We start from the raw sequence: 26,464 nt of genomic DNA on the forward strand, positions 1-26,464 counted from the left end.
TAAGCTTTTTGTTCTGAGTTTAAAATGTTATTTATCTATCAGAGCAGAAAACTTCATACAGACAGTAAGATGCTGTGACCTTCATAGCAGATGATAGGTTTTTACCTGAGCTAAGTGTTTTCAGGCAGTGGGGACAGACACTGCATGGTCAAGGGAATGGACATTGTGCATATTTTATCTTCGAAAACCAGGCCATAGTGACATACCGCAGCACAACACGGGCCAGCTATGCCAGAAACAACTCTAACTTCAAACTTCCAAGCTTTAAATCTTGGAACACCAAGATTAAACACCAAATGCCTGAGAAGGGTAGAAATAATATTGTTATGTCTGGAAAATAATCTAAAACTGTTGTGCCTGAAAGAGAACCCAAAAGCTTAGCTTCCTTGTGTATTTAACAGAACAACTTATCTTGATCTAGATTGAGCTTTCAGTTGAGGGTAGTAGGTGGCTTCCTTCTTAGCTCTCAAGGTCTTTATCTTGACAATAAATTTCTGCATCTTTTATTTCCCATTTTAAAGAATGAGAGTACAGAAATAAAATATAGATAATTCTCTAGCCAGCCCCATTTTGCATGACACTGTCTCAGTATTTAGCTACTACCTAGATTGAAGTTCACAGACTTGACTGGTGCAGCCGGGGATTATTTAGCATCATCCAGCTCTGCCAATGATTCCTTTTATCCTAAGCAGCCAGAAATGAAAAGTCGTCGTCTCTTCCTCCTAAGTCTCATTCTTAATGAAACATTCTGTGCTTTCTATTTAAAGGAAAAACAGGTCCATGATCTCATAGAGAATGGGTAGAGAAATGTCTGAGGAATTGTAACAATAAGGACTCCTTGGGTACTGTATGATTATAGAGAAATATCTGATGGAATAACACTCATTCGGGAGGCTGCCCACTTGAAGACCAGCACTACTAAACATTGAGCATCTTTAGTCTGTAAATCCAAATTCCAAAATGTTGTGAAACCTGGAATAGTCTTGGGAACTCAAAAGATATCACATATAAGAAAGTTCCACACTGTGACTTCATTTCAAACACAACTTACTTGAATTGGTGCATAAAGTAATCCCAGGCTATGTATATAAGGTTATGATGAAACATGAATGAATACATTTAAACACTGGTTCCCTGTCTTAAGATACAACAGTACATATGTGCTAATAAGTATTCAATATCTCAAATTTCAAAGTCAGAAATGTCTCTACTCCCAAGCATTTTAGATAAAGGATATTCAACCTATAATTACTGTCATGGCTTCTAGTTTCCATGTAAAAATATAAAAGACAGTTGGTTCTACAAATTTCTGTGTTAGGATTGAAAATGTACATAAAGGAATGAGATACAAGTCAACTTGCTGTAATGTCACATGTAATAGAAAGCAGTTATTTGCATTTGTCACAAGTTAAACTCAAATCATCATTAAAATTCTTGCCACAGATCCTTGGCTTGATAATCAGAAATGACTTTGTTGTGATTTTAATACCAAGAAATCAGTGTGGGTGTCACACTCAAGACTTTCCCACAAGACAATAAAAGTAATTAAAAGTGAAGTGTTGTTTACTTATTAAAAGGTGCTTTTGCATGGTTAAATGTTTAACCAAAGCTAATTAGGTGCTGGGAGCATCTCTGTTGACCTGGGATGTTCATCATCCAAATTACCTCCTCCTGGTTGTGATGATGAACTCAGTGCTTTCAGTTCACTCGTCACGGTTCCTTTATCGTATGCTGTAGCATTTTTGGTCTAATGTTTAGTAACACGTATTCTACATTATGGTGACTGTCATTATATAACAGTTCCATACAGGTACTTAACTCACTTCCAGCATCTTTACCACCCAGCCATTACCCTCTCTGTCTCCTCCCTCACTCCAGTTAAATCCCTTTTCTTTTCATCTAGCCTTCTACCTTTTGGTCTTTTATTTTCATTCATCATATTTTGTTTTACTGATTTACAACTTTATTCTGAGTTTGTGAGGAGAGAATATTTATTCTTTCATTATAAAGATAAGTCAAAGGGCTCCTTTTATTCCCTTATAAATCCCAGCCTCCTACCATACCAATAATAATAATTTAATCTGTTATAGTTCATGTAACAATTCTAACCAAGGTAGAAATTAATTTATAATTAGATTATTTTGCTGAAGTCTACATTATTTTATCCATAAAATGAGTATGTCGACAATAAAACATAGTCTTTTTCCTTGGATCTAGATTGGCCTAAGGGACTCATATGTAGCAATGACATTTATGTAGCCAACTTGTGCAACCTCTGAGACTGAATCAGAAAAGGTCACCCATGGTTCTACCTGATGCCCTATGGCACTTGCTCTGGCAGAAGCCAGTTGCCATGTAAGAAACCTAATAGTGTGAATCCACTAAATCTTAAAGGCCATGTAGACAGTCAGACCAGAGCCAGAGCATCCTTCCCTGCCACCAGCATCCGTAGCTGCTAGCCACTGTGCAGATGTCCTCTCTGCAGTGGGTAAAGGCTTCACAACTGAGCGTGGAGCTTATTCCACCCTTATCTGAGACTCCAAGTAAGAGCTGCCCACACAGTCCTGAAAATTTCCAATTCTTTCTAAATTAGAAGATCGCAGGCCTTAGCGTATACTTTCTAGGTTTTCTAAGGTTTTCTAGTTCTGATTATACTACCTAAAAACCAACAATTTGCTAGTAAGCTCAGCTCAGTGATCTGAGGAACTCTGCAAAGTTCATTTCAGAGCCGTTTAACCACCATAGGTACATTTTTTTTAATTAGGTATTTTCTTCATTTATATTTCAAATGCTATCCCAAAAGTCCCCCATACCCTCTCCCCCACCACTCCCCTACCCACCCACTCCCACTTCTTGGCCCTGGATATAGCCTTTGTTCTGCCTGAAACCTCAAAAGATTTTAAGAGTAATCCTAAAATCGCTACACACACACACACACACACACACACACACACACACACACCTAACCAGTGCTAATTTATTGTGTGCCACCATTCCTCAGAAGACATGAATAAATGTCTACTCACTCCAGATAGGAAACTGATAGCAGACCAAAGTACAGACAGTACCAAAGGCCAACTAGGTGAACCAATAACTTTTATTGGGATTACTTAGAATAGTAGTTTTCAACCTTCCCACTGTTGTGACTCTATAATACATTTCCTCATGTTGTGGTGACCCCAATCATAAAATTATTTTTGATACTTCATAACTGTAGTTTTGCTGGTCTTATATAAATCATAAGATAAATATCTGTTATGTAGAATATGTGACCCCACTCCAAGGGGTTGCAGCCCACAGGTTAACAACCACTGACTTAGAGGAATATGTGTGAGAGATTATCTATAGAGCAGAAATAATTCAAAGACAGTGGCATCACTAAAGCCAGCCCCAGAACAGGTGACAGCTCATAGAACCTGGACATCTGATGCACACTCCACAATAGGCAAGAAGCTTAACACATCTGAGAATGAGTTTAACTGATAGCTCAGTTTGTCTGAGCCTCTTTCAGGCTGCATGGCTGGTGCAGTTCTTCGGGGCACTTTTGGCTGATCTTTGCTCCTTTCCCACTGTTTGGTGAGTCTGGGCTCATCCCAGGGTGCTTCATGGTCTATGTGTCTTCCAAGCTGCTTGGTTGATCCACTTCTTCTAGGCAGTTTGGTCTGACTCTCCTAAGCAGCTCAGGTTTAATTGGCAGTCTTTACTTTTTTGTATACTGTTTACTTGTCATTTGTTAAATGGATACACAGAACATCTAAATCTTTTTTTAAAATATAGTTTCTTTCATTTCAAACATGGCAATGGGTATATAATGACTCAAATTAGGTTTTGTTTTGTAGCTAAACACCTTTCCATAGACTTCTTGGCCATTCAAGTGCTTATCTGGTTCCCTTTCCCATGTTTCTGATGAATGTGTTCTAGCTACTTCCTCTTTCATCAAGTTTTAGATATTCCTCATATCCATTTAACAAAATCCTGTGTTGTAGAAGTCTATTTGTACCTTGCTTTGTTATTTTTGTTTGTTTATCTGTTTACTTTCTTCATAATAGCTTTGATAAATAGTTTTTATTAATGTAGTCCAAATTATCAACATTTTCTCTATGGATATTAATTTTGTGTCTTATTTAATATCTTTTCTATGCCCAAATTAAGACCATCATCTTGTTACTTTTGAGAACATTATTCATTTTAAGCGTGTGATCTACCTATAAGGCTTTTGTGGCATAAAATAGGGGTTTTTTCTCAGGTATTCATCTACCCATTGCCTTTTACCTCATTAAAACAGAAATCTTACTTCTAAACCTCATTTCTAGTCTTCAAGCCTGATCTTTTCTCCGCTCCTGTTTTGTTTTGTTTGCCTTAAAGTCTTGGTTACGACCTAATGTATCATGTGAAAGAGAAGTGTTGAGAGCACATACCTGTCATTTTTCCTTCATAGTAAAATGCGTTCAGGTTTTGTTTGTTTTTTTGTTTTTTGTTTGTTTGTTTGTTTGTTTTTTACTTTTAAATCATGTTAGTGGTAGATGCACTCATAGAACAATTCCTTCTGGTGTTTTGAAGAACGTTCTTTCTGTACCTAATATTCTAAGTTTTAATCAGAAATCATGTTAAATTTTATCAAATGCCCTTTTGTTTGGCTGTCTCTTTGCCATTCTAACAAAGTAAATTGCAGTGGTGGATGTCTTGATGCCAAATTTGTCTTACATTCAAGACATATGTTCATTTGATTAAGATATATTATCCCATGTACATATTGCTAGATTTATCTAATGCTATTTTTTATATACGGTTCATGAGGGATGTTGGGTTATGATTTCCTTTCTGAGATAATATCTGTATATGACATTGGTGACATTCCAATGCTGGTCTCATTAAGGAGTTGGACTATGTTCTGTATTTCTGAAATAGCTTTTGTAGCCCTAGTTTAATTGATTTCTCAAATGTTTAAGGTACTGTAATCTGGGCCTGATATTCTTTTTGTAGCAAGATTGATAATTATAAATTAAATTTCTTTGGATAATACAGAGCCCATTAGTACCTCCATTTTTATTGGATCATTATTAGTAATTACTGTCATTCAAGAAATTGAAGCATTTCATCTAGCTGGTCAAATATACTCCTGGCATATATAATATTTCTCCTTTATTATCTGTGGGGTTTCTACTAATGTGTGCTTCTGTATCTGACACTGGTAATCTATATCTTTCCTCTTGTTTCCTAAATTATGTGGTTAAGAAAATAAGCTATTGATTCCATTACTTTTTCTTTAGTGTATATCCATTTCCCACCAAGTTGGCTTCAATTTTTATTTATCTACTTTCTTTTTGCTTGCTTTTAATTTTTCAAAAGTTGTAGCTTAGTTATTTCATTGAAAAGAAATTAGTATAAATACCTTAAGACAAATAAATTTGCCACATTTGCTTGAATGGAAAATTTATTACTGGAGTACTTTAAGAGAACTTAAAAGTCATCAATTAGATATATAATTATAGGGTAAATTTAACCAAAATTAAAATATGCCCATTAATGAAAAAAGGGAGGAAAAAGCCCACAGACTTATGAAATAGTATTCTCTGATGTTCAGAGGACTCATATCCCCATCAGCAAAACAAGATGGCTCAATGAGTGATGCCTGTCCCTGCCAATGTAACCGCCTGATTCCAAATCCCTGGAACCCACATAAAGCTTTTGTGGTAGCCCAGTGCTCCTACATTAAGGCTAAAGTCAAACAAAGACAGAACAGGCAGAAACTTGAGACCCAGTGAGCTTGGCATCTGTAATCAGTAACCAAAAAGAAAGATCTTTCAAAGGGTAGAGGGTGAAGAGTAACAGCACAGGTCTCTGAACATCCACAGCATGTGTGGGCATGGACACACACAGGCACACAGGCGCACACACACACACACACACACACACACACTCCATCATACACATACATATCAAAAACACGTCACACATCACACACACATACACAAACACCATCGTCACAGTCTCATAAAAAGAAACGGAAGTGGAAAAGAAGACCCTAAAAGTGACCATGCTGAATTCTGTAATTCCCAAATGAGATGGATGAAATGAAGAAAGTACTCTCTGTGTGAGATGATTTCATTATAGAAGTCAATGTCATGATTTCAACAATGGCTGTATCTTCTATTTCATTAGTTTTTTATTTTATATTTGTCTTCCTCCCCATTTTCATATTTATGCTTTAATTTCCAGGGTTTGTTTGACACTTTGCACAGTTATTGAAGTTTTTAAACATATGCAAAAGTAGATTAGCAAAAGATACAGCAGGCAGTGGGGAGCAAGCTTCTGCCCCTAGTGCAAGTCACTCAACCTGCTCTCCCTCACTTTAATTTGCCTTCATATTGCAAACTCCTTCCTTGCTTCATGACATTTACATGTAAATCCCTCAGTGTGCGCCCTGAAGAGTAGGAGCTCAAGCAGAATCACCATGCAGACATCACAAGCCGCAATTAATCAAGCATTAAATACCAACTAATACCCTCCCTGTTACACCTTACTCAGATATCAACGTTCGCTTTCAGTCAGATCTAAACTGTTGAGCTGCCTGGTGTAATGTTGAGTGTTCTTTCTTTATAACTCCCTTTGCTTTACTTTTCCATCCTACTTTAAGCCCTTGAATTTGGGGAAAACCAGCCCGTTTTTCTCCTGGCTTTGTCAGAGGCCAGCCTTGTGGAGTCATTAGCTTACTTCTTCATTTTCTGTAGGATATCTAGAACTGGAGATTAGGTTTAGCATTTTATATATTTAAGAGAAATGTCATTTTTTTTCTTTTTTGGCTTTTTTGACTCACACCTGAGAGGTCCTTGTGTCTTAGTCCTCAGCGGGTTCAGCTGAGAGCACTGGGTGTTCCTTCTTCATAAAACCCTCATCTCTCTCCCCTTGGTGTCTTTATCTTCTACTATTTTCTCTGTATTAATATTAGAATTTATGTTTTATACCTTTTGTTATACAGTCCAAACTTTTTAAATTGCCATCTTGCTCTATCATATATGAGTTGTTTATATAATATTATATAAATAGATTTATTTATCAGTATGTTTATAGATTACTCTGAGTTTCAATATCGATTGTCATTTCAATACACCAAGATCATAGAACATGTATAATTTTAGTGATTATTCATTGTGTTTTATTTCATAGTACATCAAATTTCCTTACATTTTTCTTTCCTCATTTGTTCCTTATGTATTTTTTTAATTAGGTATTTTCTTCATTTACATTTCCAGAGCTATCCCAAAAGTCCCCCATACCCTCCCCCCCACTCCCCTAACCACCCACTCCCGCTTCTTGGCCCTGGTGTTTCCCTGTACTGGGGCATATAAAGTTTGCACTACCAATGGGCCTCTCTTTCCAGTGATGGCTAACTAGGCCATCTTCTGATACATATGCAGCTAGAGTCAAGAGCTCCGGGGTACTGGTTAGTTCATATTGTTGTTCCACCTATAGGGTTGCAGATCCCTTTAGCTCCTTGGCTACTTTCTCTAGCTCCTCCATTGGGGGCCCTGTGATCCATCCAATAGCTGACTGTGAGCATCCACTTCTGTGTTTGTTAGGCCCCAAGGATACCAATGAGGAAAGAAAAATGTAAGGAAATACATAGATATCAATTCCAATGTCCTTTCTATTAAATGTTCCTGCTGTTCTGTTCAAAGACATTTTGTCGTTTATATAACAGAAGCTACCAATTATTGAGAAGTATTAGTTAAACTATCCATTATGATGCTAGATTTGCAGAGCTCCTCCTAGTCTTCTCCTCCCTCCCCAGTGCTGTCCCCAGGCTGTGCTGTTAGGCGAAGTGGTCCATAATTTTATCTTTCTCTCTAGTGTACATTTGCCATTACACAATTGATGTCCATCTAACTAATGCATCACATATTATTTATTATTTTATCTGATAGTAATATAGATATACATTTTTTCTTTTTTGTTTTGTATCTTTTTGGGGGGTAAGCTTTTTGTTTGTTTTGTTTTGTTTGGGTTTTGTTCTGTTTTTAACTTTATGTTATTGATCTATCTAGTGGCCCTTTGACTTCAAACCTCTATTGTCATGATTTTATGGAAAATGTCATTACTCTTCCATTATAAAAGAAATCTCTTTGTTTCTTTGAAAAGATTATTGTTGGATTTTACATTTTTAGTTTGAGAAAGGCTTCTAATTCTTTCATTTTAAACAATGGAAAAATCTGCGGGATTTTTTTTTCTAAAAAAAGAACATGTTCTTATTCAAACAAGAGCCATTTAAACACAAGTTAAGTAGAATTATTTTTAGATAAAAGTAGCTTTTGTCATTACAAAGCATCATTGCATACTACATTATAAATTATCTATGGTGTTACTGTTTTATGTATAATTCACTGTTTTGTTCTTGTTGTATGTGGGATCAAATCTTGGCTGTGCTAGGCAAATACTTTAGCTCTTGAGCCACATCAGCCCCAGAACCAAGTTTATTATTTTAAATAAAAGTCTACATTTATTTTTCATTTTGTCCTCTTGACAGTTGTGTATTTTAAACTATAACTGCTGGCTTTCAAATCCTTTATACATTTTCCTTAAGGCTGCCATCATTTAAAATAGTTTATATTTTCCTATTAAATTATTGATCCTAAAACCTCTATTCTTATCTTTATATTTAGTATATATTTATGTATACATTTGATTTATCCTGCAAAATGGCACACTTTCCATAGTCAATCTAGTAATAAAATATAACTGGATCTCTCTAGGAATATCCCATTATATAAGTTACTTTTTTGAAATGATAGGAATTTTTATCATATTGGTACTTTATATGAGAGGATGTATTATAGAGTAAGCTTTAAAATGTGGTCAGAAATGTCCAGTGCAGAAGAAAAAAACTAACAGCGCTGAGAGAGTGAAAAATCAACCCTCTTGCTTTTGAGAACTTGAAGGGCTGCTGATGTTGACACAGGCATATTGCTGCTTTAGTCACCGGCTTCATTACTCTCTGAGCAGATGACTGTCCCTCGGCGTAGATTCCGGCCCTTCATGTGATGGAAAGCCGGCCTAATTAATTATGGCATTTCTAATCTCACTTAATTTGCTGTTTTAGTGAAGACTTCAATATGCCCTACTGTTTTTCCCCCAGGTGACAGTAAATATTACAGAAATAATACACTTCAGAAAATAGGTATTGAAGTACAGCTCTTTGGAAAGCTCTATGATGCAGGAATATGCACACAGAGGTATGCTCTGTGTGGGGGCTCTTGGAGCCTCTCTAAGATGCCCGTAGAGTATGAGAGATGAGGACCAAATGAACATCTACATGGAGCGGACACAGGGGCCTCTCTATATTTCCTGAGAGGCCAGGTATCGGGTGCACATAGCTCTGGATGGTAAGAGTTACTTTCCTTCCAGACCTGTCCATTGGCTGTTGCTTGGCATGTGTAGTTAAGGATGATGTTTGAGTTATATCTTAAGAATATCTTTCTTTTAAAATAATTTATTTCTTACTAAAATTTACGTTGTAAATTTTTCCAAGTGAAAATGAAAAGGGGGAGGGGAGTCCTAAAATATGAAGGGAAGAATGAGTCTGCATACAGTAGAGAATGTGTTAAACATAAAAGATGACTGAGGAGCACCCATATCTACCTGGATGAATGAGATATAAAAGTCCCTGAATGAATGGCTCACCAATGACTTTGTACCTTTTCTGTTTATCCAAGACCGGTAAGAACTAGGGGATGAATTACAGTGTGCAATTTAGGGAATGAAGCAATTCAAAACCACATGCTAAAGCTACTAAGCCATCCCTTCTGGCACATTGTAGAGTTTGGTGTTGCAAATACAGCAGATAATTGAAATTTAGATCTTAGATATGGGCATTGTTGGCAACTCTCCTCCAGCTTCCCTGCCTAGAGTCTTACAAGGGAATTTAATGGTTCATCGTAATACAATTGCTGTCAAAATTAATTAAGCATTTTAATTTTTCCTTTTTTGCTCATGTTTTTAAAACTCTTCTTTGATGAGAAAATTAATAATAATAAAAACAAAAGAAAATGTCTAGCTTAAAATTACATGCCAGCTGAAGCTGGAAGATAGTCTGTATTTTGGGGAAATAGATCTGGAGTCCCCTTTCCATTTCAATATCAGCTTTAAAAAATCTTGTTCTGTTAATTAAAACTGTCACCCTTCTTTGATCAATATGTGAGATACAAAGTATAAATTTGCTGCTTGATTTCTTCATTTTATATCAGTTGTCCTAAAGATGAAGGGCCACGAACTTGGCTTTTTATACTGCTTCTAGCCCTTTAGCTTCTGGGGTTTTGTTGTTGTTTGTCTGTCTGTTTGTTTGTTTGTTTTTTAAAGTTGCCAAGCATGCCGTTTCATACTAATTTATTTATTCATTTATTTGTTTGTTTTTGCTCTCTTCAGTATTACAGACAAAAGTAGTAAAACTTAGTAGGCCTCTACGTGTCATAAAACCTACTTTGATGACTAGAGCTAGTAATGTAGAAGATCCAGCTTGGAATAATTTTTTAAGATATTGCATTATTGAATGTAGGCTTTGAAGAGGAGTGATTTGTATGGGATAGCAACCTGGAATAGGTGTTCTATTCATCAGCATTCATAGTAGACCTTTCAAATAGCCAAATATGCTCAATAACATCATTCAGAAAACAACTCTCTCCGGTTTGCCACAACTCTGATTACCAGAGCTACTCAGGGTAGAATGAAACAGACATGAGACAGAAATGAGACAACTCTATTATCATTCCACACAGATGTCATTTACTGACCAGAATTAATATACAGAAACTTCTGAAAATGCGACTTCAAATATGACACCAGAAAATATGGGAGAAAGCAGGGTTAAGCTAATTATTCCAGTTCAGAGCAGCACTAAAGTTGAAGCTATTTTTATGCGAAGGCATTCATATGAATGTGATTCAGAACCTGGCATTGGGTCCTGAAGAGATTCAGCTGCAAACTAAGTTACTACTGAGTCTGCACCTTCACAAAGGTATGGCTTGGGCTGTTTGCCAATCTTTATAGTAAGACGTGCACACTGGGAAGTTATTATTAATACCTTATTGGAGACCAAAGATAATTAGTCCATGATGCATTTGACAATTGTACAGTAAGAGCCTTTTGAAGGAAAAATTAAAATGTGACAGGTTTGGGCTTAAATGAAGAAATCAATTAAGATAAGACAAGAACTCTAGATGCAAGGGTACATGGGAGATTGAATTATTCAGGTGAGTGAAATGGAAATAAATAGTTCGGTATATTGCTTTGTAAAATAATGAGTGAAATGTGATAAACTGGTTTTGGAAAAAGACTGAATTGCTTTGATAAATAATGAGTAAAAGAGTTTTGCTTACGGCCCAATTTCCTGTGAATTTGGGCCAGAAGCATGCAAATGCAGAGGAAGAGACTGAGGGTACAGGACAGTGGAACAGCACTTGTGCCGGTCTAGCTGGTGAGAGACCTCGGGCCCAGTCCATGAGACTGAAAACTCTGGGTGGAGGGAGGTGACACAGCATAAAAGATGTATGCTAATTGCAAATGAACTCTCTCAAATTTTATTACTTTTTAATGCAAAGTCTAAGAACACAGTAAAATAAAGTCATATCATATCAATAAAAGACTAACTCTCTTTTTGTTGTAGATTTTTGTCTGTTTTCTCAGCCTTTTTATGTCAATACTGACTTCCTGGAATCACTACTAACTTCATGAAGGAAAATCACTCAGAATAGTGCAAAAGCTACAGCCCTGCTTAACCTCGGTGCTGAATCCTCATGCTTAGAAACAAACTCACAGCACAAAGCTGACCATGGCTGTGTCTACCTGGAATCTCAGTTCTGGGAGACAGAGAGGTGCATCATTGGGGCTTGGTGTCCAGCTACCCTAGTAGCTTACTTGGTGATCTCCTCAGCAGCAAGAGACCATACCTCAAACAAACAAACAAACAAACAAACAAATAACAGCAGAAACAACAACAATAAAATGATGTGGATGGTCTCTGACGATTAATAGCTGCAGCTGGTCTCTGATGTGCAGACATGCACATGTGTAGACACATCTGCACCTGCAGACACACACATATGCACATGAGCAAAAATGAGTATGCTTTATAATTATACCAGTGATTTGATAGTGACTTTTTCTTTAGAAAAGGTCTCCCAGAAAACAACAACAACAACAATAACAATAATCCATTCAGTTATATAAAGTGACAATTCTTATATTTTGGTATCATTCCCTGTTGCTGCCAAATACTGAAATGTCAGTGTCCTCAGGTTACCCTTATAAGTGATGAAGTCACCAGTGGTTTTTTTTTAGATAGCTGAGTGCGCTCAATTTCAATGAAATGTAAAGAGAGGATTTTTCTTTCACCAGGTGCTTTAAAATTTCTCAACTGCCCAAACTACACACTTCTTTGTGTAACCTTGAAGGGTCAAAATAGCTGTGAGGTCACAGCCCAGATTAGACATGGCCATGACTGGGACATGGTGCTGTGGTAGGGTCCTTAACACTACTGGAATAAAATGGAATTTAATTTCATTCAGATCAAAAGAAATATGGGTTAGAATTACTTTTTTTTAAATTTGTTGTGTCATGTGGCATTATGTAAGTGATCTCTTGCTGATTTGAAAATTATTTCTTGCTATTATTGCTTTTCATTAAAATATGTTTTAGGAAATATTCAAGTACTTAGAATTATATCGAACTGACATTTAACCAAGTGATTAATTATTCTTTCTCTTTGGTTTGGTTGGTTTCCATTAAGTTAAGAAAAAAGCATAACCTGTGTTTCTCTGATAGGAAATATGATGGTACGTTTGGCTACACAATCAGATGGCAGGTTGGGTGGGTTGGTTTGTTTATTCATTTGTTCAATAACAATTACATGAGTATTCACTGGGTGGTTGAGAGCGTGACCTGCTCTTGCACAAAAGCCCAATTTAATTCCCAGCACTCATGTGAGAAGCTGACATCTGTCTGTATGTCCAGCTCCGGGCGACCCAATACCTCTGCTCTCAGACATTACCTCTCTGCATGTGAAGGCACACACACTCACTCGCACACTTAGAATATTTTATAAAGATAAATATGAACTATGCACTAAGCTGATAAAACTTGGGTATTTTCAGGTTACTTCCTATTGTCAGAATTCATGAGCTGGAAGCCACACCCATCTTTAGGGAGATTTGTTGACCACTGACACTGGTCAAGGGAGGCAGAAGGAGGTTGGTTTGTAGGTATTCTACTTGATGATACAGTCCATTATAATTTCATTTCACTATCCACTTTTCATTGCTTAAATTTCTTAACCTACAGAATTGCCTACTAATGATGCCCATTTAGAAACTCTAGACGAGTCTCAAGGATTCGTCTAGAAATGACATGTAAATTAAGTCGTCATTGTCTGATAAAAGCAATTCAAAAAATGTGAATTAAGGAATCTAATTACAGTATGCTTTTACTACACATTTCTACCAATTGCCCGGGCCTGGATGCAGAGAAAGATTTAAGCATTAGAGGCCAAAGTTTTCCTCTCTAACGAATGAAAGTAGTGAAGAATGGGTAACCATGAATCCTGATGGATTGCATCAAGGTTGGTGTATATGGATGTAAACACTGGTCATCGGTCAACAAATCTCCCTAAAGATGGGTGTAGCTTTCAGCTCATGAATTCTGACAATAGGAAGTCACCTGAAAATACCTGAGTTTTATCAGCTTAGTTCATTGTTCATATTTATCTTTATAAAATATTCTAAGTGTGCGAGGGAGTGTGTGTGCCTTCCTGTGAAGAGAGGTATCATCTGAGGCCAGAGGTACTGGATCCCCAGGAGCTGGACATACAGTCAGCTGTCAGCTTCTCAGACATGAGTGCTGGGAACAGAGCATAGGATTTTACCATCATGCAACCTAACTGACACTGGGAAGTGCCTAGGCAGGAGTCATTTAAGATGTGGGATTGTCAAACAGATTTTAAAACAGTATTCATACTGTGCCTTTCTCCTGTATGGCAGTTCTAACAAGCAAGTGAACATCGGAGTCAAGAGAATTCCTGCTCATGTCCACTCAGGCCATTTGCTTGTCAGATCTACTGCTTGGCCTGTTCGCATATCATTGCTGTCACTCTGCAAGGGTGCATGTGCAATATGTATTATTATTTCAGTTCTACCAGGTTGTTACAATCCTGCCAAAGACATGCAATTAGACTAGCAGTTAAGTTCCCTGCTTAGTTTATGGGGTCATCATAGATGTATATGTTGGGATAGCCCTGTACTTACAGCAACCTGACTGTGCCCATGTACATCTTCATTGCAAGAACCACTACTGTCACATTGAGGGCGTCTTCAGGAACACATGCTTTCGTGGCCTCTGACAGAGTTTATCTCTGATGTTTCTGACATGGAGGGCTCCTAGAGAAAGACGCCTTGAGATTAGTCTTTAAGATCTCTGAGGAAGTAAAAATAACTGGTATGATGTGAAGTGAGGTACTGGTAAAGTTGAAGTTAAAATAGGGGTACAAGACTGATCTAGAGGGGAAAGGGCCGATAATGGGAATGTGGAGGGGATGGGAAGGCGGGTTGACCAGATCCCATTCAAGGAAAGCACTGTAGTTAGCAGTTGGAAAAAAGAGTGTGTCCACCACACGCTGCTGCTGGTGGTGTGGGCCTGCTGGAGAGTCCATTTTCACTTGACTCTGGAGACCAGAGAATCCTTGAAAGAATTCTTGTGAGAATTTCTGAGTATTCATGAGAAAAGTCTTGAGGTAGGATGTGGAGGCCTGTGGAATCTGGGGAGACCCTGAAAGGTGGCAGCTTGTTGGGGGGAGAAAACAAGTAAAAGGAAGCATGCTGGTGTTTCCCTCTGCCCACAATTGACTATTTTGATCACACCGCATCGGAAGCTAGAAACAGTCATGAAAAGAGAGTCGAAATGAGCTTCACTACCACACTGAAGCTGCATACTGTAGGCTGCTTCCAGTCTCATGTTTCCGAACCCATCCAGAAGCTCCCACAGGGTCTGGATCAGGAGGTTGCTGTATAGTGACTTCCTTTCCTGGTTAGCAGCAGCCTGCTGGACTAGGCATCTGGCCACTGTGGGACTTAGGTGGTTTTAAATATTACTTTAACTACATTTTATAAATAATGAAAGTCATTTTAAAATGAATTACAATAAATAAAATATAAGAGCATATATAAAGAGCCATAACTAGCTAGGTACAAATCAGTGCATTCTCTTTTACTTCAATTATTTTAATCCATAAATAAAGATCAGATTTCAATTGTACTTTAAATCTCTTGCCAGCCATGCCTCTGGCAATGGTGCCAGCTCACTCGTAGCTGTGAATGCAAAGACAGTGACATCTTCCTTTCTGAATCCTCCCCATAGATTCCTAGTGTTCATATTCTGAACACTGAGGTTGTTAGGACTGTGCACACCATAAATATTTTCTTCTATTGAAAGCTACCTGCGAGTCTTTAAGGAAACAAATATTTCTACCAAGTCAGTGCACCACTCAAGTGGAATATTTACTGCACTTCAGGCCTCTGCCAAGTGACAGGGTCCCAAAGACAGATGTGACACATTCTGTACCTCCAGGATTTCAGAACTAAGCAAGGTAGGCGGGCTTGTGAGGATATTAGTGCCTTCCCCAGGTCAGTGCCATATAGAATTTTCCCAGGGCTGGGTAGGTGGGAGATGAGGAGGTTAGTGATGGAGATGGGGCCTGTGCAGTGTGTGCAGTGTGTGCAGTGTGTTCAGAGAGAGAATGGCCCAAACAACAGGAGATATGAGAAAGTATGGAAGAACATTTGTCAAGTAGGCCAGGCAGTTCTGTATAGCAGTTGTATCTAGATATGGGTGTAGACTCCATGCCAGGAACTGTTCTAAAGCCTTCATCTTGTCAATGAATGCAACAGACTTCAGAGGAAGCACTGTTCTTTGTGAGCTCATACTTCAGCTCTGTACAACTAAAGTGTGAGATATCAGTAGATCAGTGTGGTTCCCTCAAAATGGCAATAATTAAAGTAGCCGAACTCTGGGGCTGTAGTTCATGGCTGAGCACTTGGTACCCTAGGCCTCATCCTCAGTACTGCTACAAAATATAATTGCAAATGCATGCTGACTGCTTCCTGGGGTCACTGCATCTTTTGGTCTTGTTTACAGCTACTTTTACAGGATGCCTCTCAACTCTCCATTGGATTTTTGTTTGCTTTAGGTGGGAAAACAACCCCATCTCCTGCCTGCTAGAGTTCAGAGATCTGTACCTTATCTCAAGCTGTGGGCATATGATGTGGGATGCCAAGAGGGTGAAGGCTCTGGCCCACCCACTTCTTCCCTCCTTACCTTTCCTGTTGTTTCTCCCTCAGCCAATGCAGTTCTGGAGATTGTCTCAAGATCATCTCTTGTTGTCTTAGAAAATCCTTCTTAAATCATCGTCTTGTTTTGTTGTTGTTGTTTTCAGTAGATTTTACAAACTGGCAACTCATTTTGAAATCAGGAACTCCCTTCCAATAAAGGTGGCTGGAAACAAACTGCAAGAATCACAGATTGAAAGGCAAAATGATTGTGAGGCAGGACACACGAGGTCATGGGAAAGGAACAAGTGTGTCAGGCAGGAGAGAGGAACTCGGAGCTTCATGAAAACAGATTAAAAGGCTTACAGATTGTAGGCACCCGGAATATACTTCAAATATCCTTATTCATGAACTGTGATGGCTTATAAATCTAATTATATATAAAATAAAAAGAGCTTTGTAATATAAACTTGGTTCTTTATGTTTGAGATTTTTGAAAAATATACTCCTGGCTAGGAGGGATGCAAATCTGGATGATGTTACTGCTGCTGCTGCTGCTGCTGCTGCTGCTGCTGCTGCTGCTGCTGCTGCTGCTGCTGCTGCTGCTGCTGCTGCTCCTCCTCCTCCTCCTCCTCCTCCTCCTCCTCCTCCTGTTCCTCCTCCTCCTCCTGTTCCTCCTCTTCCTCCTCCTCCTGCTCCTCCTCCTCCTGCTCCTCCTCCTGCTCCTCCTCCTGCTCCTCCTCCTCCTCCTCCTCCTCGTCCTCCTCCTCCCCACCCCCCTTCCTCTTCCTCTCTGCCCTGCCTCCTTTGGGTGCTGAAAGAAGTATAGAACATATCTTTAGTTTGGAAGCTGGGACAGGACATTTTCATGGTGCAGGCTATTGTGTGGAGGCCAGCAGGAAAGCCAGCTTGGCTGTGTGGATGAAGAATGTGTGGAACAGAAAGGTTTTTAGTGATGTGTTGCTCTTTGATCTTGGGCTACTCCCAAGCAACCCTTGAATTTGTGTAACTTTGCCTCTACATAGAAAGTGCATTTACTATATCAAGACTTGACTAAAATACATTTTGCTCAGCAAAATGACAGTGGTTAGGGTAGAGCTTTATTTTTTTAATTTTTGCTGAATGTATCTTACTTCTCGAAGCCTCTTAACACCCCCCAGTTTTAGGTGATGTTGGGTAATTGCAACTGAGGTGTTAGAGTCATGGAATAGTCCATTTAGCCATGCCTAGACTTGAAATATTTGAAAATACAGTGCAACTTAAAGGGACAGAGTAAGTGAAAGAAAAGCTAATATTTACAACCTGGTAGCAGTAGGTATTGGGTGGGGGGCACGTCACATGACTACAGGTATTTTATGAGCTGAGGCAGAGCCTCAATAGTAAAGATCATCTTGGTTCATCTGAGCATTGGGTATAAGCAGTTTTCATAAATATAACGATATGGAAAAACCAGCAGAAACTTTGCTGAAACCAGATGGAGAAAAGGAATCCTATTATAAATTGAAATGAACAGGAGTGTGTCTGTCTTTGTCTTACATTTAAATATATATGTTGTTTCTCCTTCTGTGTTTGGCACTTTTGAATGTGCTATTTGACTGTGGAAAAGGAGTGAGCATTAAAGGAGGTTGAGGAATTGCCTGGCTGAACTTCTGAACTTTGACAGCTCTAGAGGATGCAAAGCAGGCAGTACTTGAACATCTGTAAGTGAGCATCTCAGGAGCAGTGGTGCTGGCTCCCACTGAAACTTGTTGGAGCAGCTGAGACACTTTGAAATCAATGGAGGTTTTAACTTTGGATACCTAGACCAAGTAGTCTAACTTACTCAAATCTTCCACAACAGAATTCAGGTGTCTCCCTAGCCTCACTTTGAGCTGACAGCAGTGTTTTGACAAATGGTATTATATTTTTCTAGGACAGTTTATAAATATTTACCTATGCAAATAACAGAAACCAACCCTAGCTAAACTGACCCAAAACCTCACCAGTTAATATATGTAAAGAATATTCATATTTAAGGATTTTGCTTTTTACATTTCTTTTGTCTTCTCAAACATAATTTAGATTCCTGGGAAATATTAATTGTGCTTATTATTAGCAGCGCGAGAAAAGATGAGGTCAATAAAACATTTTTTAAAAAAAAAAAAAAGAAAGGGAGCAAACTGTGGTAAAGACTGAGAGTTTTAGTTTACATTCAAGTATTCTTCCTACTATAGATTTGTTCCTAAAATTTCATAGATATGAAGATGGGAAGAGAATAGAGAAGCATAGCCGAAGGAGAGTTTGGGGTTCACGATAGCATCCAGAAACCATTTATTTAAATTACTCTTGTATGTGTGTTTGCTCAGTCGAGGCTACCCTTTCTGCATCACGCAGCTTCCCCCAAGTACTCCACAGAGACATGTTATACTCGAAATGAATCAGAGAAGTCTCTCAGCCCTTTCACAGATGAAGAAAATGAAGGCGTCTATCTGTTCTGTCTGCGCCCTAGGTAAATCAGCTATGGCACGTAAGCAGGAACTCTAGACTGAGACCCGCGCCACAGCCCACCACTGTACACTGGTCTTGCTGTTGGAATGACTACTCTTTAGTGTCAACTAGATTAAATTTAGAGTTTCCTGGGAGGTACACCTCCAGAAACACCACAAAAACCTCATCAGAGGGTTGTGTCTCCTAGGTGATTCTAAACTCTGTCAAGTAGGCAAGGAAGGGGAGTAGTCATCAAAATAGGTTGGCTAACATACTTAAGTCTAGATTCAATCACAAATCTAAATTTTAGAAGTCTTAGTTAATTGAGATTTTTGCCCCATGACTTCATCTTGGACAAGTCATGATCCTTTTCTCTTTCAATGGGTTCATGTATAAAACCAAAATAAGAATGCCAAGAAATTTGCCAGGTGTGGTGGCACACACCTTGAATTCCAGCACTGCAGAGGCAGAGAGGCAGAGAGGCAGAGAGGCAGAGAGGCAGAGAGGCAGAGAGGCAGAGAGGCAGAGAGGCAGAGAGGCAGAGAGGCAGAGAGGCAGAGAGGCAGAGAGGCAGAGAGGCAGAGAGGCAGAGAGGCAGAGAGGCAGAGAGGCAGAGAGGCAGAGAGGCAGAGGCAGAGAGGCAGAGAGGCAGAGGCAGAGGCAGAGGCAGAGGCAGAGAGGCAAAGGCAGAGAGGCAGAGGCAGAGAGGCAGAGGCAGAGAGGCAGAGGCAGAGGAAGCCGGCAGACCTCTGTGATTTGGAGGCCAGCTGGGTCTGCAAAGACAGTTCTAGGACATCCAGAGCTACACAGAGAAACTATGTAGCAAAAAAAAAAAAAAAAAAAAAAAAAAAAAAAAAAACCAACAAAACAAGCCAAGAAGTCACACAAGGATGTAGTGAATATACATCTAGTTACTTGTGAAATACCTTGAGGTCAAGAAAAGCACCTAGAACACATTTACTTAAATGTCTGTCTGTCTGTCTGTCTGTCTGTCTATCTATCTATCTATCTACCCATCCATCCATTCATCCATCCATCCATCCATCTATGTGTTTGCTCAGCCACTGTTTCTAAGACATGGCTGCATATCTTTGTTAGTGGCTTTGAAAGGTAGTAGAATCCACACTGGGAGCTCCAGCTTGGTTGGTCAGCATGGTCTAGCTGGGTCAGCATTCCTTTAGTATTCACCATTTTACCCAAAGAGCCTGGGATGGAGACTCAAGAACCTTGAAACATGGCTTTGCCATAGCATATAAGAGGAGAGAGTCATTCTGCCATTCTGGGTCTGTTTCCTTAAGTATAAAGTGACTGGATAAGCTAGCACTGTTCTTCCATAGCTTGATTAACATTGTTTTCTGGCAATATCAAATACTTTCAGTAAAGCCTCTCAGGCCTTGCCTATACCTGTGTCTCCAACCTTAGGGTAGGGCCCAGAAATACATGTTTCTTCAAGGCCTTGACTGGTTCTGGTCTGTGGTAAAGTTTACATGTTACAATAGAATAAAGGAGAAAAAATATAACTGAGTTGAGTAATAATCTAGCATTTAAAAAATGTTTTCATGATGTCTAGATACATGGATATAAAGTAAAATCGTGTGAGTTCAGGTAGGAAAAGCTTTGCCTGTTGAGTTGCTGAGACTGAAGCACTTAGAAATGTGCTCATGGGGTCAACAGCCCGGCACTGTCTGCAGCAGGAAGAACATATATTAGATAGAGTTTGTGGAACAATGCCTGACTACTGAAATGCATGTTAATTCCAAGTGTGTGCATAGCAAATGCAGTTTGTTTTTACTTTAGCAAGATATTTTTGTTCTAAAAAGTAAAAACAAATATTCTGAAATTATGCCCAGAATTTTAATCTGAAAATTTACATTATGTTTATGTATGAGCACCAGGCACATAGCCTCCCGTTCAACTCTTTACTGGATAAATGTTGCTCTTACTCTCATTCTAAAACTCATGCGTGATTTCAGAAGAAACTTGTGACTGGCTTTTCAGAATGCAAATCTTCTTTTTAAATGCACTGGAGGTTTTGAAACATAACTCAGTTGTAGTTCAAGTTTTATGGGCAAATGGTTAAAAATGTGGGAGTGGGGGGAGGAAGGACAAGACCATGTATCCTCCTCCATCTAAGTGACTGTTGATAAGGAAGCTTGCTATAGCTTTCATCTTAGAAATGAGAAAGCAAACTACAAAACTGTTTTGCAGTTACAGCCAACCAGGCGAACACAGTGAGAATTTAGATAGCCTTTATTCCGACTTTTTTTTTTCCTCACCAAGAGTGAGATGCCTGTCCTAGCGGCACTTCATAGTGAATAATGTACTCTCTCCTTCATGGAATCAGGGACTTGTACAAACTGTGAACCACCGAGCAGTAGCCTGGTGCCTGACACTGTGATGACCCCTGAAGAGAAGCTTGCCCTCCGGGTGCCCGGGCCATCTCTGGCAGCCTGTGAGCACCCGCTGTAGTTAGCACCAGTGGTAACAAAATGTAAACACCTTTCCTCTCCAGCTGCTGCTAATTGGTTTGGGAATATTTGTGTAAGTGTTGATTTTTAAAGCTAAAAATAGTGCAGTGCTGTTTAAATCCGACACATTCTGGCTGTCATTAATGCTCCCACGATCCTGAAAGTGTGGCTAAAAATGTTCACTCTTTTTAAAATGGGGTAATTAAGTTTGTCGTTTTGTGAGGGCCACATACATGGTGTCATAGTGGGATAGAAGGATAAAGGATACACTTAGAGTAGCCAAGCGTGGTCGCTGGGAAAGAAAGGGTTGTAATATGGGGAAAACAGGCAGGCTTCACAGTAGCACCCCACTTTACCTCCCCTGAAGCTCATCTTCACCCCAGTTTTAATATAGCAGTAAAAATAGAAGTTGCAGTGATTTTATTTTAAAAATTAAATATACACCCTTGAAAGCATTCTCCTTCTTTTTCTAGAGGCAAGTTTCAGGACTTTTAAATCACATAATTAATATTTCTCCACTGTAGTTAAGACCTAAGGAGGCTGTTTAGCAAGCATTATGCTGAGCCTTTAGTTCTCCACAATCAAGAGTTATTTTTGTCTCTCTCCTCCCAAATTTAAAAGTCAAGATTTTACAGATTTTTCTCCAAGTTATTTAAGTAAGCTATAGGAGGAAAAGTCTCATTTTCATTTTTAGATAGGTGTGAGTCCGTGACTCTTCATTTCATCATGTAATGTACTGAAGGAAAAGTTGAAGTGTGCCTTAATCATTTGTGCCAGTAATTTTGAAGTTTGAGGGTAAAATGGTTTTGTATAACGCAATAAGAGACAGCTGTCGTTGCCCTAAGTTTTGAGGCACTTCAATGCCAGAGTCAATTTGGAGTTGGCTTTATGTCTTCATGGACTGCCTCCAGCATCTGCCTTCTTGCCTCATCCCCAGAGAATACTAAAGGGGTTTGTTATTGCAATATACAGAAGTGATTTTGGCAAGTGACAAACACTGCCTGTTAGCTGAGAGGATATACTATAGTTTCTTCCTCTTTATGATAGTTGTAGCAAGGCAAAAGGTTTTTGATGCTTCTTTTCAAACAGTGGGACTACTGTCTAAGACATAAAGCCTGTGGATGTGCATTTATCTCTTGCAAATGACACCATCATTTGAGCAAAGAGGTCGCTTACAGAATGGAGAAAAAAAAAACCTGTATCTATTATATATCAGACGTAAGTATCTGTAACATACAAAAAGTAGAAAAACCTGAAAATCATAAAAAGCAAATAACCCAACTTAAAAGGAGTATCTAGAACTAAGCAGAGAATTCTCACTGAAACACAAATGTTTGAGAAACACTTAAAAGTCATTCAACAACCTTAGCTGTCAGGAAAATGCAAGATTGAAAACACTTGGAGATTTCATCTTACCCCAGTCACAATAGCTAAGACTAATAAGATAAATCACAGCTAATGATAGGGAAAATATGGAGAAAGGAGGACATTTATTCATTATTAATGGGAGTGTGAACTGATACAACCACTATGAGATTCGGTAAGGGAGTTCCTCAAAAAATCTAAAAATATTCTACCAGAAGATCCTGATATATATAACCAAGTCTCAAACATGTACCAGAAGACCCCCACACGATACTTTAGAGATATTTGTTCATCCATACTCATTGTTCTATTCATAATAACCAGAGATTAGAACCACCCTAGATGCATATAAGCTGATAAATAGTGAAAATGAGGTACATTCATATCCAGGAATATCATTCAGGTGTTAAGAGAAATAAAAATTACAGGTTAAATGCTGTTAAAAAACAATCATTCTGGAAGAAGTAACTGGAGCCAGAAAGACAAACACTGTATGTTTTCTCTTGGATGTGAATATTATCTTGTAAGCTTTAGGTATGTGTTTCCTTGGAGTTTCTTTTATGTCTAATGATTTGTGAGTATGAATGTGGGAATGTGTGTGCACAAATACAAGTGTACATAATTGTACAAGAGAGTATCAGATCCCAGGAAGCCAGCTTACAGGCAGTGGTGAGACATCAGACACTAGTGCGGGGAGTTTACCTTGGGTCCTCTACAAAAGCAGCAGGCCCTTAAAACTGCCACACGTGTCTCTAGCACGATGTGTGTTCTCTTTAAGTGTATAGTTGTTGGCATGATTACGCTCAAAATGTAGCCAGCTCTGAATTTCCCTTGATCAGATTATCACACCCCAACTCTCCCTGGTTTAATTTCAAATTGTAATTGACATTTCCATACATATAGCATATCAACTATAGTGTTGACATAAATAAAACCTTTACTTGTCATTAACTGAAACTAGTTGGAAAACTCCTTAACCTCTAGTAAGGTAGTTAGAGCCGGAAAGCTTATTCTTTTCCTGCCGTGGTTAGAGATCAATAACAAACTTCCACATGGAAGAGGGAGATCCAACAATATAGAGCTAAACCCTTATACTAAACACTCCTTTTTGTTGGCATTATGATGTATAGATCAAGTGTGTTCTCTGTCAAATACTCAGTGTAGGAGGAAGTTGCCAGACATGCTGGATCTGAAATTGTTGTAGACACGTAAGAGACTCAGAATATTGAGCCCATATGGGAAAAGAAAATAATTCTGGAAGAACCTCACATCATGATTTCAAAACTTAGTACAAATGTAAGGTGGGCAGCACTGTATGTGGCTGGCATGAAACAGTCGTAGCCAAACAAAAAGAATTGGAAAATCAGACTAGTAATGAATGATATGGTCCTTCATATCTGCAGATGCTCCAGTCAGGCTGCAGCGTCAGGGGGATGGGCACGTACATCATTATAGTGTCAGTCCTGCAGGCATCTGATCTCCAACCCCACATCTCAGAAATTAGAAGAAATCATGCAATATTTAATTTTAATCCATAACATTTTGCGGTATTTTAAAAACAATACAGGAGGCTCTGACTATCTCTGGGAAACACACACAAGGCTCACTGTCTTATAAACAGATAAAAAGTCCATGACTTGGGCAAAGTAAGTTCCAGGACAGCCAGGGCTACACAGAGAAACCCTGTCTCGAAAAACCAAAAAAATAAAAATAAAAAATAAATAAAATAAAGAAATAGAAAACAAAATGAAACATGTTTTTAAAAGCCAGTTTAGGGACTGAGAGAAATGGCTTAGAGGTTAAAAGCACTTTTTGCTCTTAGAGGACGTAGGTTTGATTACCAGCATCCACTTGGTGGCTCACAGTCACTCTACCTCAAGTTCCAGTGGTGCCAATGCCTTCTTCTGACATATAAGCACCAGATACAGACACGGAAGCAAAACACTCATACACAGAAAAATTAAAATGAATAAATTTAATAAATAAATGCTAAAAGTATACCAGGAGAGCTGGGCATGGTGGCAGTGAATGCCTTTAATTTTCAAATTCAGGAGGCAGAGATGGAACTCTAGTTTTGAGACCAGCCTGGTCTATGGAGCGTGTTCCAGGACAACCAGGCAGCAAACATTTTTCTTTTTCTTTTTCTTTTTCTTTTTCTTTTTCTTTTTCTTTTTCTTTTTCTTTTTCTTTTTCTTTTTCTTTTTCTTTTTCTTTTTTCTTTTTTCTTTTTTCTTTTTACATTTCACTATGTTATGGAAATACCAGCATGTAGAAATGATTTAAACTCCTTTCTCATTACTTAGCACTGGAGACTTCTTTTAGTATTTTCCCCCAAAACAAGTTTAAAACACGATACCCTAACCTAAGGCTGAGTAGCAGCAAGTTAAGCGATGGATCCCCTGCGGTTAACATATCGCCCTGTGCAAATGGCCCATTTGAGCATTTCAGAAACCAAAGAGGAGAGGAGGGCACCTGGAAAACACTGAGGACATTAACAGCTGTTTCCAGTCTCAGAAGAAATGGGAGCCAACTGTCTGTGTCCAGAGCGATGCTGTTTCCTCCCTTCCCTGAAACGTTTCGTTCAAAGCTCCCATTCTGTATGTACAGCACCCACAACCTGTGACTTTTCTTCATTCCAGGATTCCACCCAGAACGTGGAAAACAAAGAAGCTATGAATGGTGAACAGGCAGGGCTGCTTTCACTGCACAGACCGAAGGATGAGCTGAGGTACTTTCTTTATGAAATAGGATGTTCTTACTTAGTTAAACTTGGCATCAGTTTACTTAATGAACTTCAGTTGTTCCAATTTTGTAGGAGATACTGAGAAAAGTAGAACTGTGTAATAAAGTACATTTCAATTCAAACGTGGATTGCTTACTCCTTTCTCCCGTTTGTATGTAACATGAAACCTTACATGTACAAATACTAGGGGGTTCTAATACTCTTCTGCTTCAGGATTTTGTTCTTCTTTTCATTTTTATTTCCTATACATTCTATTACGTCACTGGCCCCCTTCACTCTCCTCCCTCTAGCCTCTCCCAGGTCACCTTGCAACTTCCTATACGCCCTGCCTCAAATTGATAGCTTCCTCTTCTTCTATAATTGTTGCTATGTGCATACATACAATGTATATATCTATATGCACAAATATATGAATACAACAGGCTGAGTCATTTTTTTTTTGTTGTCCAGGTATATGGTTTCAAGGCTAACTACTCTGATGAATAACCATTGAGGGTTCTCATCCCTTAGAGAAGCCAATTCTCCCTCTCTCAACAGTCAAAGACTGCCTGTAGTTCCTTATCTATCGATAATGCCAGGTGTTATATACGAGCCATTTCTAGGAGAGATGGTTTTACAATAGACTTCTCCATATTCTTGCCCCACAATTCTCTACCTTCTCTTCATTATGATCTCTGAGTCATAGATATGGAACCATCCTGTAGATGTCTGAGCCATAGATACAGGAACCATGCTGTAGATGTCTGAGCCATAGATATAGGAACCATGCTGTAGATGTCTGAGCCATAGATACAGAACTATGCTGTAGATGTATACATTAGGCCTGGCTTCCCACAATTAGTTAATCACTATATTGCGTCTAGTGCTCTCTATACCAGTCTCCATTTACTGCCCAGAAAAGCTTCTTTGGGGAATGAGTGGTAGCTATAAATATTTGTGAGCATAAGAATACAATCTAGAGTGCAGTGGGAATTATGCTGGCCTAGCGAAGTGTCTGGTAAATTCTAGTCCAAGGTCCGTGATCTCACTACTCCCAAAAAGAGGTTTCTAGTGGGAGGCCTGATTTCCCTCCTGGGCAACCAGGATTTTTAAATCACTTTTTCTTGTCTTTGCCCTGC

General features: G+C 38.8%; 1 protein-coding gene and 1 long non-coding RNA gene across 5 annotated transcripts in view; one reads left to right on the top strand and one right to left on the bottom strand.

Annotated features, from left to right (window-relative positions):
* Pard3b (par-3 family cell polarity regulator beta) overlaps nucleotides 1–26,464 on the top strand; it is a 1,003,618-nt gene that overhangs the window by 480,938 nt on the left and 496,216 nt on the right. For all 4 annotated transcript variants that reach the window (XM_011238602.3, XM_006496298.3, NM_001081050.2 and 1 more), the window contains one exon: nucleotides 25,243–25,331. In XM_011238602.3, the coding sequence (XP_011236904.1) occupies nucleotides 25,243–25,331 (89 nt within the window). The remainder of the gene's footprint in view (nucleotides 1–25,242; nucleotides 25,332–26,464) is intronic.
* Nucleotides 11,505–16,505, bottom strand: Pard3bos2 (par-3 family cell polarity regulator beta, opposite strand 2). The gene is made up of 3 exons (NR_151537.1): nucleotides 16,354–16,505; nucleotides 14,289–14,420; nucleotides 11,505–12,076 (listed from the first exon to the last, which is right to left on the bottom strand). It is a non-coding gene; the product is annotated as a par-3 family cell polarity regulator beta, opposite strand 2 (long non-coding RNA).

This window comes from Mus musculus, chromosome 1 (assembly GCF_000001635.26).
Source record: "Mus musculus strain C57BL/6J chromosome 1, GRCm38.p6 C57BL/6J".
Taxonomy (NCBI): domain Eukaryota; kingdom Metazoa; phylum Chordata; class Mammalia; order Rodentia; family Muridae; genus Mus; species Mus musculus.